At 31.5% G+C, this 21,306-nt stretch overlaps 3 protein-coding genes, 1 long non-coding RNA gene and 1 other non-coding gene across 12 annotated transcripts in view; 2 read left to right on the forward strand and 3 right to left on the reverse strand.

Moving 5' to 3' along the window:
• The window catches only part of LOC126873570 (serine-rich adhesin for platelets-like), a 134,060-nt gene extending 126,105 nt beyond the window's left edge, over positions 1 to 7,955 (reverse strand). The window contains exon 1 of the mRNA XM_050634614.1: positions 6,218 to 7,955. The gene's annotated coding sequence lies outside the window, so the exon portion shown is untranslated. The remainder of the gene's footprint in view (positions 1 to 6,217) is intronic.
• A 162-nt stretch (positions 7,956 to 8,117) lies between these two features.
• LOC126873604 (asparagine synthetase [glutamine-hydrolyzing]) lies at positions 8,118 to 13,767 on the forward strand. Of its 5 annotated transcripts, none has more exons than XM_050634660.1 (10): positions 8,118 to 8,270; positions 11,239 to 11,378; positions 11,484 to 11,609; positions 11,703 to 11,939; positions 12,007 to 12,181; positions 12,257 to 12,486; positions 12,557 to 12,684; positions 12,769 to 13,058; positions 13,126 to 13,360; positions 13,436 to 13,767. In XM_050634660.1, exons 2-10 carry the CDS (start codon positions 11,253 to 11,255, stop codon positions 13,614 to 13,616), a joined length of 1,728 nt encoding a protein of 575 aa, XP_050490617.1. In that variant the 5' UTR covers positions 8,118 to 8,270; positions 11,239 to 11,252; the 3' UTR covers positions 13,617 to 13,767. The 5 variants fall into 5 exon arrangements, with proteins under 5 accessions (XP_050490617.1, XP_050490598.1, XP_050490627.1 ...); XM_050634641.1 differs by having other exon boundaries at positions 8,125 to 8,270; positions 11,234 to 11,378; XM_050634670.1 differs by lacking the exon at positions 8,118 to 8,270 and adding an exon at positions 10,974 to 11,122.
• On the reverse strand, positions 9,246 to 10,802 carry LOC126873630 (uncharacterized). 2 transcript variants are annotated; one of them, XR_007692468.1, is made up of 3 exons: positions 10,654 to 10,802; positions 10,210 to 10,472; positions 9,246 to 10,120 (listed from the first exon to the last, which is right to left on the reverse strand). It is a non-coding gene; the product is annotated as an uncharacterized LOC126873630 (long non-coding RNA). The 2 variants fall into 2 exon arrangements; XR_007692469.1 differs by having other exon boundaries at positions 10,210 to 10,511; positions 10,654 to 10,793.
• Positions 13,768 to 13,875: 108 nt separating the features above from the next.
• Trnar-ccu (transfer RNA arginine (anticodon CCU)) lies at positions 13,876 to 13,948 on the reverse strand. Its single transcript has one exon. It is a non-coding gene; the product is annotated as a tRNA-Arg (tRNA).
• Positions 13,949 to 14,122: 174 nt separating this feature from the next.
• Positions 14,123 to 17,942, forward strand: LOC126873576 (polypeptide N-acetylgalactosaminyltransferase 35A). 3 transcript variants are annotated; one of them, XM_050634625.1, is made up of 7 exons: positions 14,123 to 14,265; positions 14,384 to 14,732; positions 14,858 to 15,539; positions 15,628 to 15,745; positions 15,810 to 16,298; positions 16,361 to 16,492; positions 16,569 to 17,942. In XM_050634625.1, exons 2-7 carry the CDS (start codon positions 14,384 to 14,386, stop codon positions 16,728 to 16,730), a joined length of 1,932 nt encoding a protein of 643 aa, XP_050490582.1. In that variant the 5' UTR covers positions 14,123 to 14,265; the 3' UTR covers positions 16,731 to 17,942. The 3 variants fall into 3 exon arrangements, with proteins under 3 accessions (XP_050490582.1, XP_050490591.1, XP_050490587.1); XM_050634634.1 differs by having other exon boundaries at positions 14,131 to 14,323; XM_050634630.1 differs by having other exon boundaries at positions 14,131 to 14,318.
• Positions 17,943 to 21,306: the final 3,364 nt, after the last annotated feature.

Consider the following 21,306-nt stretch of genomic DNA (forward strand, 5'->3'; position numbering starts at 1 on the left):
CCTAGAAGTTCTGGACAGATGGAATATTTAAGTTGCGTGAAAGATGAAGAAAGGTTGTCTCTCCAAATAACTATTATGAGAATTAACACAATCTTCATCAAGAGAACCATTACTTTTTTTTATTACTTGACAAGATGAGTATGAAACGATTCGATAGCTGACATTAATTTAAGGTGAACATTCAAACACAGTAGTGCTTCAAATTAATCGAACAACAATAAGTCTATTTAACATGATATATTAAATTTATAATAATAATTACCAAATTTAAATGAAAATCGTGGATGCAGCCAGCAATCTACGCCCAAAGGATGTATAAATTGTAACATCACTACGCAAGAAGAGAAAGACATTTGCTGAAATATAGCAAATATTGTTGGAAGATCTGAGACAGTTTGTAAGCAAGTATGGTATCTATAAATGTAGAAAAATATGCTTGCTATTGGGATCAATTAAAAGACTACTGCATCCACCTCCAAAAAGGATCATTTTCGAACTGCCACTGATTTCTAAAATGAAATTTGTGCTAAAAATAATCTGAACATTTGTCTAAAAGCCGTTCCAAGATATCTTCATAATATTAGCCACAAAGGACGTATATTTCAGAAGAGCACTCAGTTACAAAAATCGAAAACTAGGAATTGCTTTCATTGAAGCACACAAGCACTGGACATTGCAAAATTTGGAAGAAGCGTTAGTTTCTGGTAAATCGAATATTAAAGGGGTGTAATAAAGACATTGTTTCATATCGCTGCATATTTCTTCAAAATAATGAAAGAAGGAGACACACAGATATCAAAACAAAGTATCGCTATAATTTGAAAAAAGAATGCATGAAATTAGTAATGGCATACCTATCACTGACAATATTCTCCGAAGAAAGACAAAGAAATAACATATGAGCCTACTATTTTTGTTTTACCGAATGTTCTTATGAATAAACTGTAAATTGTCTCGAGGGAAGTAAAAGAAAAGGAAGGAAGGAAAATATTGCTGTAGTATGACAAATTATATAACACAAATATAAAATATACAAATTAGTAATACCGACAAATGAATTATATATACAAGATTAGGATTCTAACTTTCTTCAATAGGATATAGAGAGTTACAAAATATACCTCACCCAATCCAATTAAAACGAGACGCAATCATCGGATTAAATGCATAACTTGAGAATCATGAGAATCCGTAGAGAAGACACCGACCTGTGTTCAATTTGTCCTATCAGATCCAACACAAATGAATTTGGATTTGCCATATATGAATAGACAATAAGAAACATACAAAATTGAATAGAAACATCGATGTACGTACATAGATAGGAACATTCGTTTCGTCATACCGGATACAAGAACTACCGGCTTTCTCAAATCCAATACAAACACCATCGAACAATCAGTCTCAATATACGCATTGCGAAAAGCGCTAATCCCAATAGAGACACCACATCGATCACCCGATAGATACTCTACCAAATTCACCAGTCTCGATACAGACACCATTCGACCTATCGTACCCGATACAGGATACAGACACGAGCAACTCCCACAGATATGATACGCACGCGATCCAACTCATCGAATTTATTTTATGTGCATTTTGTATACGGTTGCATTTTGTAGCAGGGTCACATTCCCATTGCTTTTTGTGGCAGTGGCCTTTTCGACACGGCAAATGCTGTATTGAGTTGTAGTCGGAGATTAACCGAACGTTTTAAAATAGCGGCAGTAAATACGAAATACAGACTACTTTTTTTAAAGTATATTTCTTACATCAGCAACCTGGGATCTCGAATGCTAACTGACCAGGAATACCATAGAGCACGGCGTCAGTGAAACTATGATGTATGAAGGGTATAAATGTCTCGGAATATGGGACGTGTTCTCCAAATCCTAATATAGCTCTGTTAAACTTGATAAGTTTAGAAATGCCTGCATGATACCTAGTAAAGTGGTAATTTTCCACTTTAACTTTATCGTACCTGATGGATCTAGTGTTTTTTGTTATGTCTGTTGAATCGAATTGTATCTGTCTGGAATTTGACGGGCCCGATGGTATCCATAGCGACCATAACGCGTTGAATGGATTTAATATTTATATCAAGTATGATTAATGTAACCTTCTGCTACTGTAATAAAATGATGAAACATTTAGTATGAGTAATCTAGAAAATAATTACCTCTGTACGTAAAGTATCTCTAACAATAAATACAAATGATTATCTTTGCTGTAAGAAACAAATATCGAATTGTACACTTCTTTTCAGCAGCATCAGATTTTTCACAGATGTAAATGAAGCCTTTTATAGAAGCAAAAATGGATATACACGCAACTACCAACGATATTACAAATATTTAAAAAATAGCACGATGACGTGTAGGTGATCGTTGCTAACCTAAATTGAAGTGTTTACATTGGAAGTTGGGACAAATCCGATCTATCCGGATAAACGCACATCTACAAAGTACCTAAATAAATGATCTGTACAATCATTTGCATAATTCAACAATATAAAATAATTTCCATAACTAAAAACAAGGTACTTAATCATACTGTTACAAGTATTTCAACCTTTCTCGAAATTTTATAAAATTTACTTCGTCAAATAAAATATATGTGAATTGAAGAGGAAATAGATATTAGCGGAAAAATATAAAGTACATCCTACGAATTCCCTCTTATAGAAACAATGTTCAAAATTAAATTTAAATATATAAATTGATTGAAAATGCTAGAAATACCTATACCAAATATTATAAATTCATGTTCGCCGCATAATATTCCTTTAAAATATTACTTTAAACAATGCATATGTTCTAACGAGATTTTTATATTGATATGCTGCTCTCATTATAGTAACAAACAAAAAAGATTTGTAATATTTTAAGAAAAACGTTAAAGAAATACAATTGGGCCGAAAATAACCGAAAAAGGTAGCAATTAAATTATATATAATTTAATTTTCTTATATTTTATGTTCCCACCCAAGAATAAGAAGAAGCGTTATCCATATATGTTATTTATATGAATATATTAACGGTAATTAGCGCGGATAATTAATAGACGGACAGATAAACGGCAATGTTCGACATTATCATATTTATGCGAACAGTTAATTGTAAATGTTTATGAAAATATTTACACACGATCGAGCATGTAATAGCTCGTAAAAAGAAAGTTACAATCGATTTTATTTTGGGAAATAATAGTTATATAGATAACAACTTCTCTTATCATTTTTGGCTGTTACTTGCTATTGCATCTAATTTGAATATTTGAAATATAGTTACTCGCGAAAATATTAACTTACTTTCCATAGAAAACTTTTATGAATGTATTATATTATGTGCATTATACGAAACTTTTTAATGTTTCATTAATGGAATAAAATCTGGATGGAACTGGAATGAGACACGATTATTGTGATTATATTGGTAAAATTTGAAAGCAATCAAATAATGTATACGTAGAAGTGACAAAACGTTCATTGCAAACATACATTTAATAAAAAAATTAATATACTACATGAGTCTTAAACACACAATTAATAGTAAAAATGGTCTCTCTAAATATCATGACTTACTACAATAAATACTCTAGTGAATAACTGACTATTTAAATAATAATCTTTACGAAGTGTACTTGTATGTTTGCAATAAATTAACAAATATCTTATACCTTCTATACACATTATCAGATTTATTTCAAACGTTACTAATATAATCATGATAGTCATATCTCATTACAGCGCTAATAAAACATCATAAAGTTTCGTGTAACACTTGTAATATACCTATGTATATATTTATAAAATGTTTCTATAGGGTGTCCGAATACTTTCGCGAGCCACTATACATATGTGATTTTAATACATCGTTGAAACCATAAGAATCGAAAAGATATGTATCACACGATTAACGTGGACAAGTATATATGTACATACATATGTATACAGAGTGATCCTCGCAAATGACATTAAATTGATTAGTTGAAGATATATTTTAACTTTGATCTTGTAAAAATAACTGTATGAAAAACAAACAGATACATATAGATATAAACACAAGTGTACTGCTACTGTGATATATCTTTCTTTGTTTTTCTTACGAGAAGTTTTACGAAATAAAAGTTCAAATATCTTGTAAACTAATCAATTTCGATCGATGTGATTATTAAGTAAAAGATATTCATTTTTTATATGTAGAAAATAAAAAGATCGTTTGGTATCGATTGCTATATAGAAACATTTATAATTCACTTTAAAAAAATACAGGTAAACGTAAAATCTTCGAAACTCAATCAGGACCATTTCATTTTGCCTAATGACATATCTTTTATTTTCTATCGTTTTAGAGCTACATATATGTATGTAGTTTTGCCAAATTGCACAGAACACTCTGTATAATATAGTAAATGTTTCATTAAAAGTTCGACGTTAAATTTTGTATATACGTAGTACATTAAGAAAAAAAAAGGATCCTGTTTAATACTTCAAAAACTCATAATATTCATTAGAAAGAACAAAAACTAATTAATCGATATGATAATTTCAATCTAAAATGGAAGCTTAATGCTTTCCATTTTCTTCTAAGAAAATTTAATGAGACTGATTTGTTCATACATAACAATCCAATTGAATTACAGCAATGAACAGAAATTATGCGTAATACATAACAGAACGAAAGATAAAATGAATAGATTCTTTACAAATATATATACATACGTATAGTATAGCATGTACAATACTAATGACTATCAGAGATTTTGCATAAATGATATAAATGATAGATTTGTAAGAAAAATATAAAGGGACAGAAGGTTACTACTGTTTATATTGTATAATACGTTACGGTAACTTTTCATTTATGTTGAGTTTCTCATAATAAAAAAATCATGGATGACCTAACTAAATTTTTTCAATTTGTCATAGTCTTTTTTATAATAAGGAAATCACAGTAAAGAAATTAAGAAATTAAATTACAGAATTTTTACCGAAAAATTGTTGATATTCGAACTGTTATAACTTGGTGAGAAAAAATCATATAGCAATTCATTTGACATGATTTTACTCGATATTTTCACTCGATAAGATGAATCATCTCGAAGATGTTTTTACGCTAACAAGCAGTATGAAAATGTAAAGATGGTTTCCTTCCCCGAAGATTTTATAGAACTAAACGCCTCTACAAAATTTAAAAAATTTCTTCACGACTTACATCACCATGAAGAATGAAGATTGAAACCTCTCTTTTACAACGACTCCTTAAAAGTTTATATACGATTTCATGTTGCCGTTTTATTGCGTTTTAAATGAACAGTGTGATGCCGATATTAAAATAGCGAATAACGAACGTTACTCACACACACACACGCGCGCGAAATTACCAAAAAATGTATATATGTATGTATGTACTTCCAAAAAATATTATACTCCCAAAAAATTGATTACAAATTCTACATCGATTAAGCATGTTTTTATTCCTGTCAGCAAAAATAAAAGAAATTTTATTCGAATTGAGTTCCCTTAAATAACTCAAAATTTCCAAAAATTCATATTATTAAACAAATATATCGCAACAATCGATAATTATATCGAAATTATATAAAAAATATTGAAATATAAACAGCAGTTCGATATCATAACAGGTGCATATGTATATGTAGATATATATACATAGGTATGTATATATACCTCAGCTATTATTACTTCCTGATTAGCCAAACCCAAAGAATACACGGTATATCTTACATAAGGTGTCTTGATTATTTGGGATTGTCTTTGGCTTGGCCAAAATGAAATTTTATCATACATTCTGACATTCTATAAAAATCATCTTAATTTCGTTTCTGTATCTACATTGCATTCTATCTTTACATTAATAAATAAATACTACCTTACTTTATTCCAGAAAAGCTTATTTTTCACATTAAAGAATATGCTTAATAATCGATTTACTAAGAATTAAATTGAAGAATTAATCAATATATATAAACGATAAAAAAAACTAGTGTTACACAGAAAATACAAGTTGTTAAAAATACACGTTTCGTTAGTATTATGATATTTAAAATATGATAATGTGTAAAACAAAAAACAAATTTAAAAATTTTCAGAGAAAATGTTAAAATTAAGAAATGAAATAAGATTTCATACAAGATAATTTGTCTTAAATAGTTGTTTTATTTTCATGCCACTATGCATATATGCATTTACCTTGATACGATGCGTTGCACTGTCTAAAAATTTTTCGGCAGCGATGTCGTTTATTTGCGTAATAATCGTTTTCGTTATCGCTAGAAAATCGTCCTCCGATAAAGTTGGTTAGCCAGTAGCTACAAAATTGCTAATATAGAAAAGCGTTTCACTAATTATTTATGCACACACTGAATAAATTTTTCACCACTGAACTCTATACATTAGTATAAACTGTCGATAAATAGATAATGCCGGCACAGTGTGTTCTCTTTTTCTCCCAAGATCGAAACTGTTAAGTACTGGAATCGAGTCGTCAAGCCGTTTTCAAAAACCGATTGTAAAATCAAACTTGACGTATTCTCTTGCTTGTCTCATCGATTAGAAACGAAAGTACTGCAGATTTCGATTTACGATAAGTACTTTGTACTGCTTGCATTGAGGTTAGGTTTTGCATTAAGTACAAGAATCATGTGAGCCATTAAATGACGTCGATAACAAACCCTATAATTTGCTAACCCACGTCAGCCGTACTTTTTTATCGTTTAATTGCACACACTTCCTTCCGGTTTCTTGCAATTTGGAACACGTATCGATATGAACAATTAATATGTTCAGCAATTAATACGATCCGAAAATTTAATGACTTGAATGATATTACAGCAGCTTAGAGTCAGACTATTTTATTCCTTTTTCTTAAATTTTGTTTAATTGATCAGAGAAGTTATGTGACGTTTGCAGAAAAACATTTTGGATCATTCCCATCATCTATCAATACGACTAACGCAGAACGATGGTCACCACGCTGTCTTACCAAAGAAATCCACAAACTTCTTTCTCTGAGACACTTGGATCGTATCGACCGGCTTATTTTGCGGGAATTTTCGTTGCACCAAGAAGGGCACACAAATACATATGTTGAATTTGATCAGTTGCAATGGCGAGGTTCCGTCTCGTTGTTTCTTCGCCACAGTGAATCACGTTTACTACCCTTTCTCTCAAACAGAATGTGTACACTCGTGTAGTATCCGTAAAGAAAATTTTGATGTAATTGATGCAATAAGTATCTGCTTCTTTTTCAACTTGTCATTCAACAATTCGATGGTACATCGAATGACACTTAACCTAAGCGCGTCATAAAAATGCGAAGCGCACCACCGCCAAGTCGTGTCGTGTCGTGTTGTGTGCACGATATTCGTCAGTTCTAACCTTGAAAATACAGGTTTCAACTTGTCGAACTAAAACTTTAACGATAAGTACGCGGTAACTAACGAACGTCGTCAATTCTCGATATTGTTTTCACCGTAGAAAATATCTCGTCACCAAAAACTTTTCGCCAACAACTACTCCATTTTTGTGAATACAAGTTGTCGATCATACTCTTTACACCGGACGGATGAATAAACCACGAAATAAAGATATTTTAATCGGATAGCCGAGGCTATGGTGCCGCGTTGTAGGCCATAAAGCGGCCGGCACGCAAAAAACCGGTGGCAGTCTCAAGAACCGTACACCCCCGATTACACATCCTTCCTGGAGCCCTGGCAAGAGCCAACTGCTCGGCGCACTTGTATGCCAACATTCAAGGCGGTCTCACACAACTCACAAGTGACCAGCTGATCGAACAAACTACCTGGACGTTTATTACGTACACCAGTTTGATTACCTCCTACTCTGTATAAACATACTTATTTAAATTAAACGTAACTTGTCTTGAATTTTAAATGCATATACTACCAAAAAAACGATCTATGCGATCAAAGAAATTAAACGGAAAAAGAGCAAACCAGAGAAGAGGAACAGCGATCGTATGTCCCCCTCCTGTCTTTAATATAATCACTACTTCACATGAGTTACCAAATTTTCAATGGAGTTGAAAGAGGGCACCACTGACTGCAATCGTGTAGGCACACTCCAAACTCTGCCATCAGATGGCTACCGGCACACCGACATGCTGCTTGACATGATACTTTCTCGCTAGTACTTTCATTCCTATCAGCTCCTATTATGTTCTTACAAATATAACTTATCAGTTTTTCCATCACGGTGACAGTTTAAGTTACGACCCTGCAAGGTAAATTTTATTAACAAGTTTACTAATGATCATATAAACAGGTCTGGACACTAGTTAGAGAAAATCGACCGAAAATTGAGTCGTATCTAGTTGTGACAAATCAACATGGACAGTAGGCAAAGATCGCGTTCCTGAGAGACAGACAGAGATGAACATAGTGTCTCTGTCTCTGACTGAGACATTCATACTATGTCACGCATGCGCAGAACGAGGACCTTCTTGCTTATCATGTTGATTTTTCACAGCTAGTCACGACTCAATTTTCGGACGGTTTTCCTTAGACTTCGGTGTACGAGTGTCGAGATCTATTTGTATGAGCCACTCCCAAGGAAAACATAATCATGTAGTATTTTAGGGACGCATTGATCATTGATCACTGACTCAATGACTTGTATTGCGAGAAGAAAATAAACCAGTTAACCATTTACAATGGTCCAGTCTTACTTGATGAAAATAAAATTGCGCTTCCGCAATCACATCCAATCACCAATGCGGCCCTAAATACTATGTCCCCTCCTCCCTGGAAACGGCCACATCTATAGTCTCTACAGTTCCTATATTCCCATGTCCATAACAGTCAGAACTTTTGAACCAGCGAATTCCGTAACTTAAAATTTATATTTTGAAATTTTATAGGTCGAGAACTACAAGACTGCAAATAAAACATATAATTTTTGGTACCTTAAAATAAAGTTCAACCAATTCAAGGGAATAGAAAACAATTTTTTAATTTGTGATTGAAAAATGTTTAATCGTCATTAACGTATCTTTGTAGGTTATATTTTATTCATAAGTAATATACTCTTTAATTGATTAATTGTGTGTAATGTCAAAGGAATTTAACATAATATATATATGCTAAGTTATATATATATATAATTTTTACATAATAAATATGCTTTATGGGATCATCTTTACTAGAATAATTTTCGGACATATCAATCCACGCCTGTCATAAATAATGAGTAGAGAACGTTTAAATTTATTATAAAAATATTATTTTTTATTTAAATAAAATATAACATTTCTTATATTTTGGACCTAGTTGTGCACCATGCGGCTAAGTGCTGGGTTTAATTGACATTAACATGTACAAGAACCTAGAAAATTAGAGATCTGCCTTGTTTGGTTGCATACTAACATAGACAAGAACGTATTGAGTTCCATTCCAAATTCCATTGAGTTATACAAGAAACATTTAATTGTATGGTTCTACGGAAAAGTTCATATCTACTATCCTATCCGAGATAGACAAGTATAAGAATGATAAAATCGTGCAATAATGAAACTAATTGTAAATTGAGAAAGAGAAATTAATTGTTTACTATATTTTTGAACGATGACACACATAAAGCCGAGTTAGAAATAGTACAAACTGTTAGAATATAATAATTTACTAACAAAAAAATAAAAGAAATAAATAAATTTCTGTCGTTGAGAAAATCTAAACTGATCTTCGCCCTTCCTTTTGTCTTTTGATACATGCATGCCCTCTTTTTTTTTTATGTCTTCTCGAGCGCGGATCTTCTTTAGCTTTAACGGAAAGTTCTCCTTCAGAATAGTTGAAGGGGAATTGATTCTTCAGAAACTGTAGAATTCGGAACACGATTGTTTTGTAGGCTGACTTCACAGTGATTGATTCCCTTATCTTATGAATAAAAGAATCAATGGGAAACAGCATTCTCGCCTTCTGCAACGAAGCGTCCTCTTCTCAGGCGAAGATGTCGGGATTCATCCTCTTCTTCTTGATTCGTCCTCTTCTTTTCGTACGAATTTATACTATTTTGCATTTAATAGAAATAAAACTGGAACATTGTATTTTTTCCAAAAGCATTCACTAATATTTACCTCTAGAATAATAGAGCAATGAAGCTGGTGTGAAATCATAAAAATTTACGTTTTACAAAATGTTATTTTTAACACCAAAAAAATTTGTTACCTCTACACTAATAAACCACGTCCACTTGCTGTTGTTGGTAGTGGTAGTGGTGATGTTGATGCCCTTCTTCTTTTTTCATCAGCTGTTTTTCGATTACAAGCTGTCTTTCTTGTACATCTTCTGTTTCTTCTTTATTTTTTAAAGAAATATTTTGATGGTTCGGGCACGGCATTCTTCTTCAACCTTTTCCTTCTATTCGTATTTTTTGTAGGATTTACTTTGAACATTTCGGATAAAAAATGATCCGCACAGCACCCATATTCCTTAAAGTGAAGCGACATAATATTTTAAAATGGGATTGCCTGTTAAAAAAGTAGTACATATAGATAGTAATAGGAAGTAATATAGATAAAAAGAGTAAGAAGGGTACAAAAGACGAAAGTAGAATGACAGTCGTGGCTTAAAGCTGAGATGAATTTAGAAGTTAGCAATTATTATACATACAGGGTTATCCACTTAATTCAGAACCCACGCTCGCGAGAACATTGAAAATGACAACATTGTACATGCGTACATACTATTCCAATCAAATATTGCGAGTCATCTATGAGCTATCGAATACTGATTAAATCTGTCATTTAAAGATACGTTGGGCTTCTTATCATCCTATCATAAACAACTTCCGTCGTTTGCCAACTAGTTCGAACGAACTCAGGCACTGAATTAAATTAATATACTTTTTATTTTATTATCATATTATTTGTTAAATGTTATCAACATTACGTCAGAAAACTGTAAATTCTTACATACATACGTGGAATAGCGTATTCGTAATGGACACGTGGTCATTCACTCTTAACATCTGTCGCTTCAATTACTATATGTGTTGTACATATGTATGTACATATAATAACAATTAAAACGAAAGAGAAATTCGATTTTTCGCAAGATACTCTTAGTAATTTCTCGTAAGGTACTTTTTATTGTTTTTAATATTTTAATTCAGTGTTTATTTAGTACATGCTTTAATTTTTCCATGCAAGATGTTTACATTATAAATTGATAATAATTTGTTATGAATTAGTATAGTTAAAAAATATAAGATGTGCGGAATTTGGGCTCTCTTTGGATTAGATGTACCATGTTTAACCAATATTTCTGAAAACTTTGAGAGGATAGCACATCGTGGTCCAGAAGCATTTAAACTTGAATTTGATCATGCAGTTAAGGTATAATTTCCTTAAAATTTTTTAAAGTACTTTTCAAACAATTATATATACATTTATTAACGTAATTATATAATATAAACAAATTTTTGTAATCTTTTCTTGCAGAATGGTTATCTTGGGTTTCATAGATTAGCAATTGTGGACAATCTTCATGGAATGCAACCAATGAGACTTTATCAATATCCACATTTACTTTTACTATGCAATGGTGAAATTTATAATTATCAAAAGGTAACACTGTCATTTTTCGTTATTGTTTATTTAAATATTATTTTATTTTCAGATAACTGTTTCACTTATTACATAATAAATGTAATTTTATAGCTTGGTATGGAACATGGATTTACATATACAACCAGATGTGATGTTGAAGTGATAATACATTTATATGTACATCTTGGTATTGAAAACGTGACAAAAATGCTTGATGGAGTTTTTGCATTCTGTTTAATGGATATTGAAAGTAGAAGGATTCTTATTGGTAGAGATCCCTATGGTGTTAGACCTCTTTTCCGATTAAGCTCTGATGATGGACAACTTGGGATTTGTTCAGAGAGCAAAGTAATAAATTAAATGTACATTCTTTTAGTATAAAATAAACATTTCTGCCATTAAAATGTTTGTTTAGGGGCTTATGGAAATAACTAAACAAATGACATCGAAATGGACATTGGAACCATTTAAACCAGGAAGTTATGAAGAGTATGAAATTTTAAACAATGGTAGAACGAAATTATTAACAAAAGTAAACTATTATCAACCTGGAGACGAGCCTCATTTTGCAGCTTTTGTTCCTTATAATAGTTTGTTGAAACATGTAATATTGTAGTATTTATAAACCTTAAACAAACAAAATAATCTAATAAATTATATTTCAGGTTTGAGTAGTACAGATGTATATGGAAATATAAGAAAGCTACTTTCGGTTGCTGTGAAAAAAAGATTGATGTCTGACAGAGAAATTGGTTGTTTACTATCAGGTGGTCTAGATTCCAGTTTAATTGCAGCTTTACTTGTAAGACATGCAAAAGAGATGAAATTTCCATATAAAATAAAAAGTTTCGCAATTGGTATGGGAAACAGTCCAGATATTATTGCAGCCAGACAGGTTGAAAGTTACGTTTTTATGTAATGATATGTTCCTCAGGTTCATAATTAAATATAATAATATTTATTAGGTTGCAGAACATATAGGAACAGAACATCATGAAGTAATATTTTCCAAAGATGATGTAGTTGATATTTTGGACAAACTCATTTATCAATTAGAGACCTGTGATATTACTACAATTCGAGCATCTATTGGGTAAACTACACTGTACAAACAAAGTATCTTAATTTTATGAATCAATAATTTGTATATGTTCAGAGATATTAATTTTATTTTCAGTATGTATCTTATCTCAAGATACATAAAATATAACACAAAAGCAACTGTAATATTTAGTGGAGAAGGTGCAGACGAATTGGCACAAGGATACATTTATTTCAGAGATGCACCAAATGCAACAGAAGCTCACAATGAGTCTGTTCGACTATTGAAAGATATATATTTATATGATAGCCTGAGAGCAGACAGAACAACTAGTGCATTTAGTTTAGAATTACGAGTTCCATTCTTAGATATCCAATTCACAAATTATTATCTATCATTAGATGCTGCTTCAAGACAGCCTCAAGGTATGGTCTAATAAAATAAAAAAAATTGACGAATTAAATTAAAATTTAAATATATTATTCACTACAGGAGGAATTGAAAAATATTTATTAAGATCTGCATTTGATGATACGAATCTGTTGCCCTCAAATATATTATGGAGACATAAAGAAGCTTTCAGCGATGGTGTAACATCGTTCAAGAAATCGCTTTTCCATATTATAGATGACATAGTAGATGCCCATATTTCACAGGAAGAATTAGAAAAAGCTTATTTAAACTTCCCTCATTGTCCTCCAAAAACTAAAGAAGCTCTTTACTACAGGTCTAATATTTATCTTTGTACTTATTTTATGCTTTACTAGTACTCCAAAAATAAATATTAATTTTTACACTTCAGAAAAGTTTTTGAGAAACATTATGCAGAACAAGCTAAAAATTTTATGCCATACTTTTGGATGCCACGGTGGACAAAGGGAGTTTGTGATCCATCTGCAAGATTTATTGCACATTATAAAGCAGATGTAGAAAATAATCATAAAAAAAATAAAGCAGAGATTAAAAATGCAAGAATCAATTAATATCCTGAATATGCACAAATAATTAATTATTATATAAATTAGTTAAAAAAACTGTGTAAGGAATGTCTGTAAAAGAATATTTTCCGTTACGATAATGTAAACATTTGAATACTAAAATATTTGTGTAAATAAATTACCTTGTCTTTATTAATTTCTCTGTCATTTCTAAAGGCAGTAATGATAAATACTAATAGCGAGAAACGTAAAGATACGAAATAATTTTTTATTATAAGGATAAAAAAATTTATTGGATTGAAATTACCCCTGGTGGGACTCGAACCCACAATCCCCGGTTTAGGAGACCGATGCCTTATCCATTAGGCCACAGGGGCTGGTATGAAAGGATTCTTACATCTTTAAATTCCTTTAAAAATATAAAAAGATAAATATTATTAATAAATTAATATAGATATAAATACTATCCCTAAAATATTTGCGTTTTTCTATTGCACACATATATCTATATATACACATATATCATAAAATAATTAGAAATCAATAATGCAGCTGTTATACGTTATACTGGTAAATTACAAAATGGTGACACATAGTATCTTGTAGTAACATCGTTGTGTGCTTTTTTTATCTTTAGAATGCACTTTCATCAGATAGTCAGAATTTGAATAAGGCTAGAAAAAAGTGTTCCAACGTAAGTTGGAGCATATGTAATCTTTTGCTTGCCGTAAATTGCTTTTAATAAAAGTAATGTTAGTAGTAAATATACCGTTGTATATAATACAAGCTATGTAATTTTTTATTCTTTACAGATGATGTCAACAAGATATATTTCTTTTATATCTGGAATAATAATAGCTTCATTAACATGGGCCTCTAGTTTATATCTTTATTCAAGATTATCTCAAAATACTAATACTGCAAATCCAACAATGTTAGTATTAGAGAATTCAAAGTTAGGAAAAGACTCCCAATTTTATCATAAAACTTATAGTAATCAACATCTTAAATTCCACAATAATTTAATTGCGCATCATGACAAACAAAGTATGATAGATAAAGGTACTTATAATTTAAGGAGAAATGCCTTTAAAAATAGTGACAAACTATTACAACAATTACAACCTGTACCAGTAAAACCTGCTGTTACATTAGGACAAGGTATATTCAGAAAACTAATATTTATTTTAAATTCTTGATATAACATTTTTTAATATTATATATCATTATATCATGTATAATTGTTTTTTAATTTGATTCCATATTGATATAGCATTTATTTATAGGTTTAGATGAACTAGGAATGGTAAAAAATTTTGAAGATCAACGAAAACGAGATGAAGGATATAAAAATTATTCCTTTAATATATTAGTATCAGATAACATTGGGTTGCATAGAGAATTACCAGATACGAGGCATAAATTATGTGAAATACAAAAGTATTCTTCTAAGTTACCAAATGCTAGTATTGTTATATGTTTTTATAATGAACATTATATGACACTTTTAAGATCCTTGCATTCCATTATTGATAGAACTCCTGCAAGTCTTCTACATGAAATTATCTTAGTAAATGATTGGAGTGATAGCAAAGCGTTACATGAAAAGATTGAGACATACATTGCCAACAATTTTAATGGTAAAGTGAAATTTTTTAAAACAGAGAAACGAGAAGGATTGATCAGAGCAAGAATGTTTGGTGCAAGAAAAGCAACTGGAGAAATTTTAATTTTCTTAGACAGTCATATAGAAGTAAACAAAAGATGGATAGAACCCCTCCTCTCACAAATTGCTCATTCAAAAACTATCATTGCCATGCCAGTTATTGATATAATTAATCCAGACACATTTCAATATACTGGTAGTCCTCTGGTAAGAGGAGGTTTTAATTGGGGTTTGCATTTTAAATGGGATAATGTGCCAGTTGGTACATTTGCTCATGATGAAGATTTTATAAAACCTATAAAGTGAGAACATATGTGTACTTATTTAGCTACATGTGTACTAATATAACAGTTTCCTGTAATATATATGTTAGCAATTATTATTCAATAGGTCTCCAACAATGGCTGGAGGTTTATTTGCAATGGACAGAAAATACTTTACAAAATTGGGAGAATATGATGCTGGTATGGATATCTGGGGCGGTGAAAATCTTGAAATATCATTTAGAGTAAGATAATAATTTTTTTAACCATATATTTTTTATTCCAATAATAATTTGTAATGTCTTTTAGGTTTGGATGTGTGGTGGAAGTATTGAATTAATACCATGCTCAAGAGTTGGACATGTATTTAGGAGAAGGAGACCATATGGTACATTTGATCAACATGATACTATGTTGAAAAATTCATTACGCGTCGCACATGTTTGGTTAGATGAATATAAAGATTACTTTTTAAAAAATGTTCAAAAAGTCGATTACGGTGATATTTCGGAAAGATTAAATTTAAGGAAGAGATTAAAATGTAAAAATTTTGCATGGTATTTAAATGTAGTATACCCTGAACTAGCATTACCAGATGATAATAAAAATAGATTAAAAGATAAATGGGCAAAAATCGAACAGAAACCGATACAACCCTGGCATTCTAGAAAAAGAAATTACACTGATCAATATCAAATTAGACTTTCTAATTCAGCATTATGCATTCAAAGTGAGAAAGATATTAAAACAAAAGGTTCTAAGCTTATATTAGCACCATGTTTAAGAATTAAATCACAGGTAACTAAATACATTATATCTCTTCAAATTAAGTTTCTTTAAATTTATTTCAATTTTCATAGATGTGGTATGAGACTAGTAAAAACGAATTAGTACTTGGCCAGATGCTTTGCATGGAAGGAGCTGAGAAAGTTCCAAAGCTTGGAAAATGTCATGAGATGGGTGGTAATCAAGAATGGCATCATAAAAATACTGTAAGTATTTATTAGTTCTCTAATATTTACAATTTTAAATTATATTATATTTACCGAGTAAATATATTTTGCTTAGAATAATACACCTATATATAACATGGCAGCTGGCACGTGCTTGGGAATAATGCGTGGAGTAAAAAGTACACAAATAGTAATGGATTTGTGCACTAAAAAAGATACAAGCTCTATATCATGGGATTTGGTACACTCTAAAATTCTTTTAAAAGAAGTTAGGTGACATCAAATGGAGTAATGGTAGTTACAGAAATAAAAGATAAAAAATAGATTTTTAGAGAAAAAAGGTAATAAGAGGAAAATTATCATAATTATCATAAATTTTAACAAGCGTTTGTGATATGGAATAGATTATTATGAAAGTTTTAGGATTTTTATATTGTTTTATACGTTGCATTCTATAATGTTATTTTACATTATGAAGATGAAATAATTATTATTATTATTAAAAATGTATAAAAGTAAAAATTGAATTTTTTAAAGAATTTTAAATACAATTTTAACCAATTTTTAATATTATGGAACGGTTACAATAGCTGATATTTTATTAATAGAAATGAATTTCTCTGAAAGTAGAAACATATAAAACATATACATATTTAATCATATGTGTAGATATGTACATATATATATAGGGTGGTTGGTAACTGGTGGTACAAGCGGAAAGGGGGTGATTCTACGCGAAAAAAGAAGTCGAAAATATAGAATAAAAATTTTTTTTTTAATTTTTCCATCGAGACAACGATCTACAGTGAGATCCGTTTTAACGAGACGTGATAAAGTGCACGCGTACCGAGCGAAAATTCAAAGTCGATTTTCTCGAAAACAAAACCTCAAACGAAAAATTTTTATTCTATATTTTCGACTTCTTTTTTCGCGTAGAATCACCCTCTTTCCGCTTGTACCACCAGTTACCAACTACCCTGTATATTTGTACATACATTGTAACATTCAAGTCAATGTAAGTCAATGCAGTTAAATGCAGATGTCAAGCTCAACGCGTCGTGTGTTATGCGGTATCGGAACCATAAATAATGTTTCATCAAGGTTTAAGCTGGAGATCTACTGGCAAGTACGCTAATCAAAGAACATTTGCTTCAGTCTATTTATATGAAGCCGTTTCCATTAGTAAACTAAACTGGCCCAGCCACTTGAAAAATCGATTCTGTACACGTATATGGAACCATTTCTACTTAAGCTAAGTTCAAGTGCCTTGAAGGCCCATTTAACTTGGGCTAGCATGAGATTGCCTCGTGACCTTACAAAAGCTTATCAAGGGGCCTTCTCCTCAATCATTTTATATGATGATTTTAAAGAGTTTAATCTATTGTTCCGATGAAATTTCGGAAAAGTCACGTACCGAAATCCGTTATCTTCAGGACAAAATGTATGTGGTGCATAACAAAACAATATACAAATTTTCTGATGACCCACACACCTTCACTCCTTTATACTCGCATCAGGCAGCCTTACAAACCACCTACAAAAATGACATCTAATCAAAAAATTTGTACATCGATCATTCGAAATAGCTATTAACCAATAACATTATTTCTATGGTATGTAGCTGGGAAACTGAAAAATTAACGTGATTCGATTCAAGCAAATAGATAGATCAGATTAGATTCTCTCGAAAGTATAATATTGACATAAATAATGAATATCATAACGACGAAGAGATTTTCTGTCATAAAATACGGTATATACACTTGGCTGCTAATTGACAAAAACCCAAAATTTATTAATTTTATTTATATTTTTAAACCCTTGCAACAAGTTTTTTGTGCACTACTAATAAATTTTCAACATAAATAGGTTAATAATTTTTTATAAGAAATGCTATGATGAATCGATTAATGTATTAAAAAATGTAAAACGTTTCATTTAAAAAAGTGAAGTTGATCTCCTTCGGTTCCCGGACAATTTTTACGATACAGCCATGAAGAAATGGCATATAGCTTTACAGTGATTTCGACATACAACATGTATTTTCAAATTTTCTATTTTCACTTTTACTCGCCTTAATTGCAAATATTATGTCCATTGCTCCCTAACTGTTTGTATCTCAAGCAGCACGATCACGCTGTTTAGATTTTGTGTCGGAAAGGATGACTAACGGTATTTTCTATTTCATTGTTATCTTCTCAATAATTTTTATTGAACAAAACTTGAAATATTTATAAACTAATAGTACGCATATATAATAATATAGATATATTTCATAAATGGTTCTATTCGCAAATGATTAAGACAAGCGTTATCGCGCTGTTCGGGATTTTTCGACCCGGTTTTTTCAATGACTCCTGGGACTTAAATGGCTGAACAAGGTTAAAAACCATAGTAATTATCGATATCGCACCCATTTCATTGATTTCAATAATTTTTAGATATGTTGTAGAAATCAGTATTTTGAACAACTTTTTGCGATATATACAACTGCTGCTTGGCTTTAATTTACGAGATATTTGCAAGAAATTGTCGGTATCACTACACTACATTCTGTCTATAATTGTGTGTCCCTGACTGTGTCACAAAGCCATGAATTAGCGATAGAAAAACCAAGGGAGTTTAACGAACATCCTGCAGGCCATCGAAACAACAATGTAGAGAGTGTTCCAGTGTCAGAAAACAGTAACAGCATGGCAAACTCAGACCTGGGCCCCGGCGACACCCCTTCCATAAGAGCCAAACCCATAGTATATAAACCTTCCTAAAATCCACACAATCTCCACATTCTCTGTTATAACTCTGAACCGTCACTCTGTTAGATTCATACAATAAATTTTACTACTATATCTAAAGTTCAATTCTTTACCTTATTTGTGAAACGTTCGAACTGCGACGCGAGGAGATTGTCACGTAAACTTGAGGGTTGGAAGATAAAATAAAATAGCTGAGTCGTAACACAACTATTAATTTTGTTTTAATTAAACTTTATTATGAATTCAGCAATCACAATGGAATACACACTGAATTAACATAAATCACAATTCACTCCAACCACGTTATGTAAAACTTAGTTACACTGATACGCGACTGTTATAAGGGTAGAGACCGGGAAAGATATGTTGACTATTCTAAGGATACAGAATAAGTGAAATTTTACTGACGATACTGTGTCTGAGGAAAGCTATGGGTGGGTGTGTCTAAGGACACGGGACTATCGGATTTGTTGATTACGATTTTGGTTAAGGAGGCGAGAAAAGTAGACACCGTCTCCGATTGGATAATAAGACGGTTGGTGGACCAGGAAGGATTTTAGCCGCCCTCGTGAGAAAGTTGCTAACGGAACATACCAGACATGAGGAAAACCAACTTTTCGTGTTAACCCGTAGTAAACAATAAACGTGAAAGGAAATCTAAGACAAGAGATACTCGCTTGGTTCGAAGGACCTTAACTATGAAAATTCCAAGACCCCTGGTGGGTACTTAAGACTATTGAAGATACGCGCCAAGGATGTGCAGACATCTGGGCGCCATCCTGCCCGCGGTGTGTGGCCTGGTCTCTGATGTGAATTGACGTTACAAGATCACAGGTGATCTGTCAATTTCGTGATTTCCCGTGTCTCCGACGTGACAACAGCGTATGCGTCTGTTTGGTTATTGACCGCTGACTGTTTATCTTCTATTTATAAACGAGAGTCGAGGAGTTTGGAAGTTCTGTGCACAATGTGTATTTGTGAGACTATAAGAAATATCTGTTGTAACCTAATTAAAAGTGAATAAATATAATCGATGTATTGGATTTGGGTTAATTTTTTCAATCTAAGCCACCAAGAAGCGACTGGAAACGCCTCCGCAAAATAAGAACAATTGTACTTTTCGTAAAATAATATCAGTATTCATCAGTAATAATAATATTCATCTACTATCTTTATAATTACATAATTTATTAGTTGTCTACACTTTACGATGATCGGATTGAGAAGCCTAACCCAAATCCAAACTTAATACATTGATGATATTCACTTTTAATTGAATTATAAGTTGTAACAGACATATATGTTTCTTATAGTCTCACCTTTAAGCTCGGTCGACCTTTGTTTATAAACAGAAGCGAAGCGATCGGCGACCGGTAACCAATATACAGGGTTATCCACTTAACTCGGAACACGCGTTCGCGAGAACATATGAGAGTGGCAACATTGTAACATGTACGCTTATTATCACAGTCAAATGTCGCTCGCCATGAGTTGTTGTTAGAAGTATAATTAGGCGAGAACAGAGAGCGGTTTGGTAGTCGCCGAAGGATTGTAACACTAGAACTACCGACATTTGAGACGTAGCTATCTCTACTAAAGCCAGTCGAAATGACTGGTCTTTAAACAATACGTAATAGTAGAATATTTTTATATTTATTGATCTATTATTATCTTACAAAAGGAACTCCATGTTCTGAGATCATAAAAACTATATAATAACATCTTTAACAATAAGTACAATAATGAAGAATATTCAGTACTAAAACCTTTGGTAACAAGAATGTTAAAATAAATTTCCATTGGTAAATATAAGAAATATAATATAATATAATAATAAACGTAATAAGCGTAATAGAATAAATAAAGCACAAATATAATTTAAATTATTAGGTACAAAATTTATTATTCTTACAAACAAACTTTCTTCAATACAAACGTGAACTTTCTTCTGTGTGCATTTTTCGCAAACATATTTTTTACAAAGATTGCAAATGGTGGTGGTTTTATTATTGTTATAGTACCTTATCTGACACCATTTGCGAGAATAAGGTGAGTTCTTTGACGTACTTCCGATCTCAGATGCTCCATGTTCTATCC

Source organism: Bombus huntii, chromosome 2 (assembly GCF_024542735.1).
Source record: "Bombus huntii isolate Logan2020A chromosome 2, iyBomHunt1.1, whole genome shotgun sequence".
Lineage (NCBI taxonomy): Eukaryota > Metazoa > Arthropoda > Insecta > Hymenoptera > Apidae > Bombus > Bombus huntii.